General features: G+C 38.3%; 1 protein-coding gene across 5 annotated transcripts in view; it reads right to left on the bottom strand.

Moving 5' to 3' along the window:
- Positions 1-2390: 2390 nt before the first annotated feature.
- Positions 2391-16884, bottom strand: part of MBD5 (methyl-CpG binding domain protein 5) — a 154986-nt gene continuing 140492 nt past the window's right edge. For all 5 annotated transcript variants that reach the window (XM_036857401.1, XM_036857404.1, XM_036857402.1 and 2 more), the window contains 3 exons: positions 14905-14978; positions 5967-6042; positions 2391-2991 (listed from right to left, as the gene is read on the bottom strand). In XM_036857401.1, the coding sequence (XP_036713296.1) occupies positions 2920-2991; positions 5967-6042; positions 14905-14978 (222 nt within the window). In that variant the 3' untranslated portion in view covers positions 2391-2919. The remainder of the gene's footprint in view (positions 2992-5966; positions 6043-14904; positions 14979-16884) is intronic.

Genomic DNA, 16884 nt, shown 5'->3' with positions numbered 1-16884 from the left:
CACTTAAAGGTATAGTTTATTCTCCTTGTGCTTCCTAAGACTGTTAAAGGGCACAAAATAAAATTAGGGACTATTAAGTTCTTTAAAGGAGCAAAATTTTTTTCATTCTGTTTCCATTCTCAGATTTGTTGAAAAAAAAAAGTTTATTTTAGGGAATAAAAAAATGTACTAATGTAGAAGGGCTAGCCTTCATTTTTAAAAAATGAATTGAAAAAAAATGAATTGGCTTTAATACAAAGAGAAAGAAATGGCTCTATGGGCAAAATTCAAGTACGAGTGACCAATTTTTTTAATTGTAAAGTAGGTGCAACATTTAAAAAAATGTTACAGCACTGCATGACCTGTAATGCTAACAATATTTACATTAACTGCTTACATGAAACCACAGAACTGTAGAAGAGAGAAAAAAAGAAAAAAAACCAAACCTGTGTGGACTGAAATAATACCTAGCACCCACATCAAGCCATAAGCAACCAGTGAAATCATGGGCACAAACATACTTTACATGGTCTACTGATGTAAAGTATACACGGGTCAGGGATGCACAAACCTAATTAGTTTAAAATATCAAAAAGAAGACTTGGCAGACATAAACTCAGTCTGAAGACAAAAGAGCAAAGGCTAAAAAAACTTCTACATATCAACACACACAAACACCCACATACACGCAGACACACCCAATACGCAAACACACATATGCTGTGAATCTGTAAATAAAAACAACCGTGTAGACAAAGCAGTAGAAAAGCAGATTGGTACAAAAAAAAAAGGACAACACTAATGGTTTAAACATACCGAACACATCAACTTATAACGAAAATAGTCAACTAAAGTACACAAGGTTACTTCAGGTGACTGCAGGAAGGACCAGGCAGGCAATCCGGCCACGACAGGAAAGACAAACTCAACCTACCCCCAGGAGGAAGGGTTCCCGCCTCCAGGCCATGAAGCCCAGCGTAGCCAGTTGCATTCCATCAGGCTTAGGGGTAGGGGTGAGAGTGGGAATGGAAAGGACAGAGAGACACAGGAGACCTGGGAGAAGAACTAAGAGCTGTTGATATCAAAAGTGAGCCCAGGTGCAGTGCTCTGTGCTGTGGCCCCGAGAAACCAAACAGAGGAATGACCTTGGTCTCCTTTTTCCTGAGTGACTGGAACTCTGCTACATCGTGGGACTGAGGAGTTGGAGGGCTGGATGAGAGAAGAGAAGCGAGGTGGTGGGCATTTAAGGGGTTCAGAGCCTGCCATTGGAGGGCCTCCCAGAAGCCAGAGGAGTAGGCTGTGGAGGGAGTCCCAGGCGAGGGGAAGAGGCAGCGCTCTCCAGAGGGTTAAGGGTTTGGAGGTGGGGTTGGTGGTTCTAAGAATAAAGGGATAAGGGATCCCTTCCTCTGACAATCCATCAATTGAATCCAATCCAATCAATTTCAGGCTGAAGGCCTGATACTTGGCTCAATTGCCTGGGAGATAGGGTTATACCACCACCACAAAAACTGTGGAAAAAAAAGACATTTATGTTGTGCTACATTTCTTATTAATAACCTTGTACTTTACAATGGCTCACAGTTTTAGGTTTGTATACTTGCAATGTAGTATTTTCTCTCTACATTTGTTTCACATTTTTTTACTTAATATAATATAAATAATTTGGTTAATAGATTCAACCTGCACATTTCAGCCACATTAATATATATATAAGAATCTGTGAATGGTATAAATAATTCTTTAAATAAAATAAATCTGATATGTTACATAATACTGATAAAAAATTACCATTGCTAATAATTTCGTAAGCCACCTTAACTTCTGGCGTAAGTAATACTGATGAATGGATGTGAAACTTGCTTTGATGATTTGTACTTAGTTTTGCTGCTATAGAAAAACTGAATTATAATCAACCTTACCTCTGATAATGGTTTCAAAGTAGGGCTTTGCCTCCATGTATGGAAACAGAAAGTTTTATCTTGTCAGGTATTGTTTGCAAAAAAACCTCAACTCTGAGCCTCAGTGGTGGTGCAGCATAAGCTTTCTAGTTCAAGAGGTGGCTATCAAGTGTTAACTACAGACATGATTGAGTAAAATATCCCATCTAAGATTTTTTTTTTTATAAAACCTATTCTACTTTAAAACTTAGGTAAAAAAAATATGCAACAAATGGTTGCAGTTTCTGAATTCTTAATTTAGACCTGTGAGCCCTTGTCCCTTTAGAAATCGGCAAGGTTTCGATTTCCTAGACACCCGAAATCAAGTCCAGTGCTTCCAGGCAAGGTTCATTCCAAACAGACAATATAGATGGACACTCAGTGGTGTGCAGTGTATGTCATAATTCAGTTAATACATTATCATGCCTTTTCTCTGCTGTTAAATACAAAAACAGCATCTTTTACATTATCATAGAAAAGCATTTAGGTTGTATTTTTATTTATCACTTTACACTTGTAGTCTCTGGTAGGTGTACTCCATAGAAACCAAAGAATTTTGTACACTATTTCTTTGTACAATAAAAGATAAAGTGTGCATTAGGTATGCTTGTACATGACAATATTGTACAATATTTACATTTTTGATATCACCATGAAATTCTGCATTTTCTATATACAACATGGAAAATTCTTCAGAAACATTTGGACTATTTCTTATAATCACAATTTTAGTATTATAGAAAAAGAGTTTCTCAGTAATCTCTTGACTATTTATCACTCTCATCATTCAGGGATTCTGATTGGTTTTCCAGCATTCATTATCCTTCCTGATCAAAAAAAAAAAAAAATATTGTATCACTGTTTCTTTTAGCACCCTGTGGCGGTGTTAACTATCTGCCATAGTATAAATATTGATATAACAGTGGCTATATCAATACTTATATACAGCTATATCTGTGCACATTCCTTTAATAAACACTGCGCATTGGTGAAGTAGTCCCTGTTATCTGGAGATCTTCCTCCTCTTGGGTTTGGGGGGTCTCATTTGTCTGTCTCCCTGTGGGATTTGGTGAACCTGGAAATAAAAGAGATGGGGAAAAAAACAACAACAGAGATTGAAATCACAAACACCATACGATTTCTGACAAAGAAACAGGGTAGGGAACAGACTCTGGCCCTCATTTTCTATCATTGATATCCTGAGGCATTTAAAATGTTTACCAAGGCCCAGATCACAGCGTGCCCACAGTCACTACAGAGGATGAGGAATCTTGGAAACGAACAAGCAGAGCAACGCTCTGTGGACCGCCCCCAACTAGTGGAATACAGAGGAGGAACTGGAAAAAAAAAATCAATGTGGGAAATGGGACTTGCATACCCCCCGCTGTCCATTTAAGACAAAAATAAGACGTTTCCCATCAGAGATTCCCTGGATCACTAATTTCACTGAAGTCTGGAAAAGTGGATAAATATATACTAAACATATTTTCTTCTTTACTTCATCACTGTACTTATTTTATAACTGCTATGAAGGGTCAAAGATAATACAAACATGCTCACAGCTCAGCCCAAGGAGGTTTACTTAGGAGAAGAATCGGATGGAAAACAGAATACCACTACCATCTGTTGGCAAATCTAAGCATGTGTAGTCTGGGAAGAGCAATTCATACAACGCATCTTTATATACTAATGCAGAAACTAGACGCATTTAGGGCTGTGTATCAGATCGAATGGGGTGGGGCAGCAGCAGAACTTGGTTCCCAGGTATCAGACGGCATGTATGGTTTTGAGGGGCAGAGGACAAGTGCAAGGGAGGTGATCAGGTGCCCCACGTTGTATTGCGGCTGTTGTGATACAGACAGGAGGGGGCAAGGTCAAGACCCAGGAAAGGCAGGATGCGCCCAAGGCAATGGTGTAGTAAATGCTTAATAACCAGCTCCCTATGGAGGGACACAAGCCCACTGTAGCATATGCCAATCTCTGTGGTATAATACGTGTTTCCACCACGGCCAATTTCAGGCTACCAATGGGATGTCACAGAACTCAGACTTAGGAAGAGATGTGCAGAATCAGCTCTCAAGATCCACTACAAGTTGGCTCAAATGCATGTTTTAAAGGTAATGTTTAGATAAAAGCAAAGGCCAATGCTATTCAGAGTCAAATACAGAAAACTTTAAAAAATATTATATTTCAAAAATAACACCTATGAGTTTCTCACACTGCTTCATCCTCCTAACCCCTCCATATACATTCTTTAAAACCACTAGTCTCTGATAAAGAGCCAACTGAAACCTTTTTAAAACTGAGGAAAGAAGCCTTTATTCAAGACTGCAAACTAGTAACCTGTGGATCAAATGTGGCCTGGAAAGGGATTTTATTTAGCTATATGGTGTTTTAATATTTCAAAAATAGTTGGCAACACTAAAAAATGAGAAATTTTACTTCTAGACTTGTGGCATCTCATGAAAAATGGGAAGATCTTGCAACACTGACACAATTCCTCACATGGCTCAGATGTGCCGCAGCATGGAAGCAGGAGCTCCTTCTGGACAGAGCACAGCCCCCAAGTTGCCAGGGTCCCCAGCACTGCTGACTGCCTGCTGGTCACAAAGGCCAAATGTCCTGAGACAGAGACTAGCGAGATATTGCCAAACCCATTTCTCTTCTCCCTGAGCAGGCACGGTGTATAGTACATTTACTAGTCCCCTTGAATTAAGAAGGCCACATGATGGCCTTTGGGTCAGGCCAGTGGAAAGTTAGCAGAAGTGATGAGCTTTCAGGTCTGGCCCATAAAGCCTATCCTGGTGTCCTCTGTGTACACGGTCTTCTCTCCCCTGCTGGGCTGGATGCAAAGGATGTAATGGAGCACTCTGAGGCCCTAGGGAAGGGTGGACATTAGAAATAGAAAGAATCTGAGCCCCTGAATGACTGTGCGGAGCAAGCCCTTCCTCAACCAGAAGGAGACCCAAGTGAGGAACCATCTTTATGGCGTTGAGCCTCTAAGACTGAGAGTTGGTACACAGCCTACCTTGACCAGTGCATCTTGGTTGGCATTTCTTAATCCACTGAAATTGCTCTTTTACTCATACCTGACCCCTTTTACTTAATGATATTATTTGCCTGGCCCTAGAAGGCGTTTGAGTTTATAATCTCCGCTCCAGAATTTTCCTATAATTCTACCAGGAAAGTTAACATCTCAGGGTCTCAGTTTACCCACTTTTGAAATGATGTGTCGGATCACAAAATCTCTAAAGTCCATACCAATCCCAACACTCTATGAACGTATAACTTATCTCTGTCATTCAATAGCCACTAGATGACTTGTTAGGATTCAGATAACCTTCTTAACAGTGTCAAGTAAACGTAAATTACCTTTCATTGCTGAGTAGCTTTCGATAATTCACATTTATTAGAGATTACCAAAATTATATTTTGAGCATTTACATTAGCCAATATATAAATTAGAGAATGATGAGTAAACTTCTCACATTCAACACTATTATATGCACCATCCAATAAAAATGAAAAGAAAAAGTAGACTCTACTTCTTTAAAACCAGTGGTTATCGTGTTAAATAATTTAACAACAGGATTTTGGGCCAAATATTTTATTTTTTTACGTAATAGTAGAAAGGAAATGAGAGATCTATATACTCTTGATCTTGACCCTATGTTCAATTTCCCTTTTTGTTTTATGGGCAGAGTGAAATTTATATTACTGAATACTTAGGCAACACTAATGATCACTGCTATTCTGAGAGTCAAATGTAAAAGCTGTGATTTGAACTTCAATATTTTGCTGCTCACATTTTAAAAGAATGTTATATGGGGAAAAAAAGGTACTTATCTCAGAAAAAAAACATAGTTAATACCACTAGGTTATTTTTTCTTAAGTTATTTTTAATCTTTTCTGATATCAGTCTTTTTCTGAGCCTAGTAATTTAGCATTGCTATGTGAGTTGCTTGACAGTACTTAAGAGACTTTACCAAAAAGTATAATACAATTTATTTCCAAAGAAACACAATATAATGGAAAAATAAATTAACTTACAGTCCCAGACATTTTGTCCAGTTCACTCATGGCCTCATGAATAGCAGCTTCTAAATGGTTATTTAGCTTTCCACTTCTGGAATTAATGAAAACAACACACCAGATTAACAAATTAAAGAAACAAAATCTCAATGTAATTCCCTAATCAGAGAACAGAAGTACCCATTCCACAAGAGAAAGTCAATTTACATTCACATTTGACAATTCAGATGACAAAACACTCTGGGATTCTCACGACTAAATACTAATGATAAAGTCACATAACCACAGAAAAAAAATTGAACACATGATTGGGGAAAATGGATTCTTTCCCCATCCACACGTTTCTTCCATAGTCTGATGATTTTGCAAGAAAACTGGGCCACAGGTCTCTTTTCCCACCGATGTAGCTTGTCCTCTGAGAGTCCAGCCTGCTTTGCATTGCCTTTTGTTCTGGCTTGTCTCTTTTGCAGGCGGTCCGGCTGTGTAGCCAGAGGAAGGGCTCTGAACTTCAGGCTCTGGCCACTAGGGAGCTCCCTCTACCCTCTCTGGAGCATCCTGGCTTCAGGAGTTGAGCAAGTGAAGGCTGAAATCCTGGTGCACATTTGTTCCAGGTGGGAAACAGTTCAACTCGCTACACCTGAGGCTCTGCCACATTTTTTTTTTTCCCCCCACAACCAAAATGACATAACTATTTGAGCAAATAAAGAATGATGGGCTCAGAGTGTCTATCACTCGTCTGACCTTTTCTCTCCACTCAGCGTACCATCACATGTACTATAACACATGGAACATCTGCCATGATTGAAAGTTTTATCTAGGAAGCTGTTGAACTAATTACTAAAATCAGGCAAATCTACACTATCCATGTCTATAGTTATGTCCACTCTAATTTTTCCTTCTTGATGCATATAAAGAATTACCCAATTATTCTGAGTACTAAGGTGATTCATTTCATTTATCTTGTCACGACGATTACCAGAAAAGCTGCAGAGGTAAACCTTTTCAAAATAGGCTGTTAGCATGGCTTTCCAAGAATTAAGTCCTATCCCAGCATCTACATGGAGACTGGAAATTTGCAGTTGTAGAAGACTTTGGCTCACAGACCCATTTGGTTTGGCTCACATCATGTTTAGAAACATATTTGAGCTTTAGTGGAATGCTTTTATTTATTTATTTATTTTAAAAATTTATTTATTTTTGTTCGTTTTTATAAATTTATTTATTTTACTTATTTATTTTTGGCTATGTTGGGTCTTCATTGCTGCACGCAGGCTTTCTCTAGTTGCGGTTAGCAGGGGTTACTCTTCGTTGCAGTGTGAGGGCTTCTCATTGTGGTGACTTCTCTTGCTGTGGAGCACGGGCTTCAGTAGCTGTGGTGCACGGGCTTCAGTATTTGTGGTGCATGGGCTTAGTTGCTCCGCGGCATGTGGGATCTTCCCAGACCAGGGCTTGAACCTGTGTCCCCTGCATTGGCAGGTGGATTCTCAACCACTGTGCCACCAGAGAAGCCCTAGTGGAATGCTTTTAGATGAGGCCTTTTGGTTTACCACAGCCCTCACCAAGTTTTACCCTCATACACCAGTACTGAAAAATTCATACATTTAGTTTCTGTATATAATCCTGAGTAGTATACTGCTAGGTACCTTGTGGATACTCCATATATTTACTAAATAAAAATATTTGTCTAAAGCTGAAACAACGGCTCCATATTTTGGGAAATATATATGCACTTAAGTCAGTTTAACTGAAAGGAAAGATTAATGTAGTGGTTGTAACTAAATTATAAGGGCAATGCAGCACCAACCTCTTCCCCCACCTTTTATTGGCCTGTAAGCTAGCGTCTAGCTTTTATATTCTTCCCATTTACTTTTAGAAATGTAAACAATGCAGAAAAGTGCATAGAATAAATTAGCAATCCCTATCAAACCCATTTCCAAAAATAAACTTAATAAATTACATATTTCCTTTAATTCTTTTTTATAAAAAAATTAAGCTGAAGTTCCCATTTGTTATCAATTCCTAGTCCCATACTCTCCCACCCTCCTCCCCAAAGGCAACTAACTGTGTTGTGTATTCTTACAGTGTGTTTTAATATTTTATATGATATATCCATGAACAGTACCTAGTATTGCCTTTTACGTGTTTTATATATATATATCATACAAATGGTGTCCTGATATACCTACCATTCTGCAACTTTTCTCTTTCCCTTTTATTGCTATTTTTGAGTACTGTCCAAGTTGATATAATCTATTCACATACTGTCTTTTATTTACCTACCTTTTCCAGTTTTAAGGGACCCTGGGCATCTTGTGGAGTCAGTCTGAGTTGTTTTCCCAATGAGGAGTTTGCTAAGCATGATTCTGGGTGACTGGATAGGAATCCAATCCCAGGACTCTGTAGGGCAATTTAAGCTGAGCTGGGGTTGGGCTGGGGCCCCTTTTGTGGACTGTTTAGCAAACGTCTTGACAGTATCACAAACTGCCCAGTTGCCTGACAATATTACACCTTGTGTAATGTGTTAAATAGCTTTATCCTTACTATTTCTTTTGTATAAAAGTATGAACATAAGTTTAAAAGATATTTGTTATGCATTTTTATTTACTATCTTATGGGTTTAAAATTGACTATATAAAGGTTCTAAATATCTAAAAAGAGGTAAAATGTTTCAGTGAAAAACCATCAGAGAATCTTGGTTCTCTCACCTTTAATAATAAAAATAGCTAGTATTTATTAAAAAGTTTGTATGTGCCAAGAATTGTATTAAATCTTTATACACATTATTTCATTTAATCCTTATAACAATCTGATGAAGTAGGTATTATGACAACTGTTTGTATGCAATACTTCATGACTTTTTAGGGAAAATTGGTGAAACCAACTGCAATTTTATAACTAAGAAGATGGATATTTAACTACAAATAGTTTTCAAAAGTAATAGAGTCATAAAAATGTTTTCCCTAACTAGGAAAAATTACAGTGACATCACCATTAAAGAATAAAAATAATTCAACATTATTTGTTGAATAAATAGACAAAATTTTAGGAGTTTGTGATTTCATTCTTCAACGAGATATTTAAAATGTTTATAAATACCTTGTGTCAATTTAAGGTAATTAGTATGTATTTCCTTTAACAAACTTAAGTAGTTATTAGAGGGTGAAATGACTACTTTTGGAAGAGAGAATAAATATGGAGACGTGGCGCAGGAAATTACATGAATACATCATTGGAATCAAGAGGTAAAGAGAGTTTCCCAGATGTCAAATCTGCATACTAATTTTTACACTAGCTGGTCAAGTCGGGAAAGAATGAGCTTAAAAGAGGAAGAGAAAACTCCATGAGTCCATGAAATGAAAAACTAGTCAAAATTCAGTCTTCTAGTCCAGAGGGCCTCCTTATGGAGTCTCTTCTACTATTTTCTCTTCCCCACTGACATTTAATAATAAACATTTTTACTGATGGACACTCTAAAAGCTACTTGATTAAGCAAAAGATGTTCATATAATCACATTTCTAGTTATTAACAGAGATAATTGCCACTTACCTTCACTGCCTACATTGTCACACATTACCCTTATCCTCATTAGTTAAAAAAAAAAGCCAGGTACACATCTGTGAATGGTATGAGAAATAAGAGGGAAATGAGAAGTGCACGTTGCTCTGGACTGTCAGTTCAGAATTTAAGCAACTCACTTCATGTAGAACAGAACAAACTTGGATAAGACATAAATGTCAAGAAACGTCGATTCTAAAACCTAATCCATAGGGAAAGTATGCAGATTTAAGAACATTCAACACATGAGAGATCAAGATGGTGGAGTGCGAGGACACTGAACCTACCTGCACACCCCACCCCCTGCCCCAATGAACATATCAAAAATACAACTACTTGTTGAGCAACTCTCGCTGAAAACGACCTGGAGACTAGCAGTAATGACTCTTCTACAACAAAGACTGTAGAGAAAGGTCCACATGGAGTCTGGTAGGAAGGGAGGAGAAGATATCTGGTCGGGAGTCGCACACAGAAGAGGAGGGGGTATCACCAGCTTGGAGATCCTCCCTGGGGAGCACGGGGTTCAAGCCACATTCAGGCACCCCAGCCCTGGGGTCCAACACTGGGAAGCTGAGCCCCTTAGCTGGTTTGAAAACAAGTGGGGCTTACTGGAGGGCTGTAAGAAACCGAGACTCCGCTCTTGAAGAGTGCATGCACAGACTTGCTTACCCCACCGCCACACACACACACACACAGCAGAGAGACAGCATATTGGAAACAGCCTGGTGCTTTGGCTGTCTTGCCAGCACACTCCCTAGCCTGCACTGGGCTCCTGCTCCAGCCCTTCTCGCTTTGGCACTGCTCCCCACTAGGGCAGGGGCTGCCATTGCCAATGAGAGTGCACACACTCAGAGGGAACGGAGCCCGCACAGACCCTCTGACCAGGGCAGAGGCAGCCATTGCCAGTGCACATTATCCCTGACCACATCTGGAGGGAGGAGAACTAGCCCAATATATCAAGTGAAAACACTACTTTAAAAAGATACACGTACCCTAATGTTCATAGCAGCATTATTTACAATAGCCAAGATACGGAAGCAACCTAAGTGTGTCCATCAACAGATGAATGGATAAAGAAGTGGTACATATATACAATGAGAATACTACTCAGCCATAAAAAAGAATGAAATTTTGCCATTTTTAACAACATGGATGGACCTGGAAGGTATTATGCTTAGTGAAATAAGTCAGAGAAATACAAATACTGTATGTTTTCACTTACATGTGGAATCTAAAAAAAAAAAAAACAAAAAAATGAATGTAACAAAACAGAAACAGACTCACAGATACATAGAACAAACTAGTGGTTACCAGTAGGGAGGGGGTGGGGTGAAGGGCAAGACAGGGGAAGGGGATTAAGATGTATAAGCTACCAGGTATAAAATAAGATACAAGGATATAACATACAGCACAGGGAATATAGCCAGTATTTTATAATAACTTTAAACAGAGTTTAATCTATAAAAATATTGCATCACTATGTTGTATACCTGAAAGTAATATAATACTGTAAACCAACTATATTTCAATTTTAAAAGATAAAGAAAATTTAATACAATAAGTATCATTTCTTGGTTTTAAAGTAAAAGTGTGATTTATGTTATTACTTTTTCACTTTCCAGATTCATAAAAATAAGTTTACTGAACAAATATATATGTACATATAGGCAGAAGATTTGATCCTCACTTAAAATCATAACATATCTAAAAGCTATGTAATTTTTTTCTTTAATGAAGCTATTTCCTCTTTTAAGTAGAAAATGACCCTGAGTGATTCTTCAATAAATACATTAATATTTCTTTTGTGATTAGGCTGTAATAAGCGCATCACTTTAAAGATATTTATTTATTGTACTGTTTGATTTGATTACAGGATATTGAGAATTAAAATGACTACATAATGCTCTAAACGTCTAATATGGTGATAGAAAGTTTCAACTGGCAAAAATACGTGATGATTTTGTTTGTTTCACCTGTATCTTCACAATAAAAATAACTTTACTAAATACCATGTGCCAAGTACTACGTTAAAGTTCTCTTTATATTATAACAATTCTAAGAGGTTGGAATTAATATCCCCATTTTAGAAATGGAGAATTTAGGCTCAGAGAGGTTAAATAACATACCCAAGGGTACACACAGCTATGTAGTGATGGAAACAGGATTTCAACTCAGGTCAAAAACCAACTCCCCTACCCCCTGGTTCTCCTCCTCCTTTCTGATCACTATTCCCATCTCCTTCATTATCTCTAGTAAATGTTCAAGTGCCCCAGCGTTCAATCCTTAGCCCACTATTTAAATTGGTAAAAGTATCCCTATGTGACTGCAGTCAGTTTTACATAATCAAATACCACTTCTTCCCAGTTTCAGACTTGTACCTGTGGGATCACAGGTACCTCACACTGCACTCAACAGTTTTCTCCTGTGTTCCCCATTTCAGTTTCCACTATGCATGAAGTCACCCAAGCTAAAACCCTGAGAGTTGTCCTTGATTGCTTGCTCTCCTTCACATTCCAACCAAATCACCATGATGTTCTGTCAGTTTTACCTCCCAAATATTTCTTGATCATATTCCTTCTCCTCCATTCTCATGGCTCCCCTCCTGGTTTGAGTCCTCATCCTCCCCTGTCCTTTGACAAGGCCTCCTAAATGGATGCCCTTGTCTCCAATACTGTTTTCCTAAAATTTATCCTCCATATAGCTATATCTAAAGTGAAAATCCAACCACCTATCCCCTTCAGGCACTTCCAATAACATAGAGACCCACGAGGCCTTACTAGGCCCTTTATGGTCTGGCTCCTGATTATATCTTTGGCTGCATCTTTTACAGTTCCCTGTCCCCTAAATCCAAATGCTGATCTCATCTAAATGCTACCCCCTACCCCCACTCCATTGTCCTTGTTTCCTTTGTCTGGCTAATACCTATGCAGTGTGTAAGGTTTGGCTCAGATATTAGCTCCTCTAGGATGTCTTCCATTACCTGAGTTTAATGCCACTTCTCTGTGATCCCCAAATATACTATACATATTCCTGTCATTGCAACTTTAGCATCTTAATTATTTGTTTCTATATCTGCCTCCTTCACTAAACAGTGATGTCCAGGGACTATAGCATTGTGCCTAGTTGGCACAGATTTTTTGCTAAATTAATCTCCTTAAATTGAGGAATAAATAAATGATTAAATAAATAAATAAGTGATTGGGTTCAACATATCATTTATCATTATGTAACCTTCAACTAATTATTTAAGCTATTTTGGTCTGAGTGTCCTCACCTATAAATGGGTTCAGTAATTCTGGCCCATCTTCTGATTGGGAGAATAGAAAAATGGATTTTAAATCATATATGCAAAATGTAAAGTATTCTACTAGGCATTTATAAGGCAAGTCAGTCTACTTAGACAACAGTCATAAACAAAGCTGTTTTGCTTCATATTTTTGTCTTTTACCTCTCCAATCCATACTCTTAAGTTTATGGTTTCATGAGAGTTCCTTTAGATAATGCCACTTAGGACTCGTATAAATTCACCAGAAATAGTAAACTGGCTTTGAGAAAAAATGCTTAAACTGCTGTTCGTTACTCATTACCTTTCAGAAATTGCTTAATAGCAAATTTATGGGGAAAATACAGCTCATTTCAAGGCAGTACATCTAAATATTTGGAGGAGTTATTTTATTTCTGTGTTACCAACAGTTTTGGATATATTGCACATAATCCAGCTAACTGGCATACCTCACCAAAGAAAAGATTTCAGGGATATTTTACATCCAATAAACAAGTACTATCCGGCTTCCTTGGTGGTGCAGTGGTTAAGAATCTGCCTGCCAATGCAAGGGACACGGGTTCGAGCCCTGGCCCGGGAAGATCCCACATGCCACGAAACAACTAAGGCCGTGCACCATAACTACTGAGCCTGAGCTCTAGAGCCCTCAAGCCACAACTACTGAGCCCACGTGCCACAACTACTGAAGCTTGCAAGACTAGAGCCCGTGCTCCGCAACAAGAGAAGCCACGACAATGAGAAGCCCGCGCACTGCAACGAAGAGTAGCCCCCGCTCACCACAACTAGAGAAAGCCCGCACACAGCAACGAAGACCCAACACAGCCAAAAATAAATAAATAAATAAATAAATTTATAAAAAATAAAAATAAAAAAATAAACAAGTACTATTGAATATTCTAAAGCAAATGGCCCACTGAAAATTTGTGACGTAGGTAGTTTGCAATTTCCCTCCTTTCATCCAGACCTTGTATGACTTTTATAGGCTTTATTCTACTACTAACCTCTGCATTGTGTCACTTCAGTCAGAATAGAGGGGAGGGGACTTGCCTCACTGTGTGCCTTATCAGATCTATAGTGAATCTGGCAATTCACTTGGCCCTCACCACAACCAGTGCCAACTTGCTACCTTCCAAAGGAGTCCCGAACATAGGAGCACAGGAGTTTACTCCTTGCAGCTGGCATCTTTTTATGAGACATTCTAGTGAGGTGAAGAGAGTCTCCCCAAGATTTGTTGAGTTCTAAAATTTTAGCTCTGGCAAGAATTACTGAAGACACCACTAAGAGAATGAGTGCCCTTTAATAGATATTATTATCATTACATAAGTCTTTTATACAAGATACACTTCTAATCATTATGTTTTCATAATTCTTAGATGTTGGATAATATGAAAATTATAGTAACTGAACAGGTGTATTGATTATATATATATTTAAAATAACTTTCCATGTACATATACAGAAGCACATTTATAGTTCTCTACCTTAAAATGAAATAATAGTTATGATATATAAAACTACATTGCATTACAGTCAAATTGTGTTTCAAACATTATCTACTTGTCCATACTACATTTACTCAGACTATAAAGGTCTAGAAAAAATTGAATGATAATAATGTCCCAAAGTTCAACTTATTATTATAATTCCAAAGAAAGCTTAATGCCCCTGCCCCAAGAAAAAATAATTATCTACCATCACTTTGACTAACAGTTAATCTGCCAAAGTTATTCACATGTGTACAACTCGGGGTGGGGGGGTATTCCCCCTCCCAAAGTATTTGAATTACAAAGGGATATACTTTTGCTACACTTTCAGAGACTAATTGCTACATGTTGAGAATATTAATCATATTTTCTTTCCCATTAAATGGGAGGGATGGAGACGGAAGGAGTAAGGAAAGAGCTGATGAGGTGGGAAACCCCACACACAGTATAAATTGTTAAGAAAATATTTTCTTTGTAGCTGATTTATCTATAATGGTCCTCTTGGATGATAACTTAAGCAGTACTGAGGCAAGAACCAAGATGGACAAAATCAGTGAGATTTCATTGTCCCTTTGAAGGAAAACCAGTAAATTATATGCTTGAAAAACAAAACAGAAAAAAAATAGTGCTTACTTTCTGTTCCTTTTCCGGGCTCGGCTGTAAGCTTCTAAACCTTCTGTTAGTGTCTTCAACTTCTCGGGCTCCACCTGAGTGAAGGCATGAAGACCAAACCACATTACCCAGACCTGCAATTGTTAACAGTGTGTTTATTTTCCTGCTGTACAAGCAGGTGCTGCACTGGGGGAAGGGAGGCTTAACTCTCACTGCCCTGTCAAATGCTCTGTCCTCACTCTAGCAGAGGTTGATTCTGCGGCTCCCAGGCTGCAACATCAGGGGAAATGAAAGACTGGCTTTCAAAAGTGTCAACATTTTCAAAATAATGTTTTAAGAACAAAACTTGGAATTTAAATAACCTTCATTTCACAAAATCGTATCAACAAGAGATCCTGGTTTGCTTTCTGCACTGTCTGATGCTCAGCAATTGCAAAGCTGTATTACATTAGGGATGAACAAGGGCGGTGGTTAGTGAAGGGGGTGGACTTTGGAGCCAGCAGATGGAAGTCTGAATCCAACCTCCTCACTTTCCAGCATGAATAAAACACTTAAATTTCCTGAGCCTCAGTTTCCTCCTCTTTAAAATGAGGACAATAATACCTACCTTCCTGCTAGAATCGCTGTGAGAATTAAAATGCAACAAGTCACGCTGAACACTTAGCTAAGCATAGAGCAGCTAGTGTTATTCAGTATGCGTTAGGCTCTGCAGAGGCCAGAGAACGAGTGGGGCACTAAGCTGCACGTAGTCCTTAATGATGTGGGAAGAGGGTGTTGCTACACCTGATGGGCGCGTTCTCTCCCCTGTCCTGCTTCCCCCGGCCAGCCTAGGTTATGTGACGTCTGCTATCTCATCGCCCTGTGCCACTAAATGGTGGCTGGGGGATTAGTGGGGAAGGGGAGGTGCAGCCTTTGCCACCTGCCCCTTATAAACTCTATCATGGTTCTTGAAGCCACTTCTCCTAAGAAAAGCAATTAATAAATAGGAAAAGTTGTATGTGAATAAAAACACATTTAGAAAAACACTGCTACTTTTATTGATCTTAAATACAATCTAAGTAGAAACAGTACTGCTTGCTGTGTAAATATAGCTTCAAAGTAAGTCCCCCACCATCCCTTAACCCAGTTTTTCCCTCACCCCTACACTACTTTTGTATAAAAATTCAGAGGTTGCCAAAACGCCTAGTGGGTAAGAAAATTTACACTAATAAGCAAGGAAATGATTAACTTTTGTCTTTAAATCTTCCTGACTCATGAACACCATTCATAAATAATTTTTCTTGGACCCCTTCAAATCTAGTACACAGTAATGATTAACAAAGGGTCTCCATTATCAAGTCTGAAAACAAGCACTTCTAATTATTCAATGAGAAAAACAGTCAAATAATGGAAACATTTTCCTTTTCATGACTTCTGTATTTTGTCCCAAAGGATCCAAATGTCTTATATACACACGTTCATTGGGGATACCTGATCTATTGTGCCAGAACAAGAGAGAACTTTGTTCCAGTAACAATTCTACAGGAGTGATGAAGTGTCTTATTGGGATGACTGGAAAAGCTTAAGTAAGATGAATATATCCATGTGTTGTTTTTTAAAGAAAGGTGCCTGGATACCTTTTCACATTTCACATTAGAAATGAGGTTCTATCTTGCATTCACTCACACAAAGAAAGTACGAAAGGTATTTCACACATTACATTTATGTAATTTATAGCTAATTCTGCTTATATTTAAATTATTTTCTTGGCAGCAAGGAGAAAGCTCTCCTGTAACATAAACTTCTATTAGACACAAACTGGTGTAGTGAGAGATCGCAGCAGGGATTGATGCAGACAACAGAAAGCAGATTCACAGTGAAACAAAGCAACACACCACCAATGAAAACTTACCCAATTGGTCTTAATTTTAAAAACTTAGTTAGGTTGAACTACTTTTAAAAAATCATCTATTTTTGTTTTTAATTAAGAAATAAGGGGCAGTAAAAGCATTTCTTGTGCAT

This window comes from Balaenoptera musculus, chromosome 7 (assembly GCF_009873245.2).
Source record: "Balaenoptera musculus isolate JJ_BM4_2016_0621 chromosome 7, mBalMus1.pri.v3, whole genome shotgun sequence".
Taxonomy (NCBI): Eukaryota; Metazoa; Chordata; class Mammalia; order Artiodactyla; family Balaenopteridae; genus Balaenoptera; species Balaenoptera musculus.
This window is presented reverse-complemented; position numbering and strand designations above follow the sequence as displayed.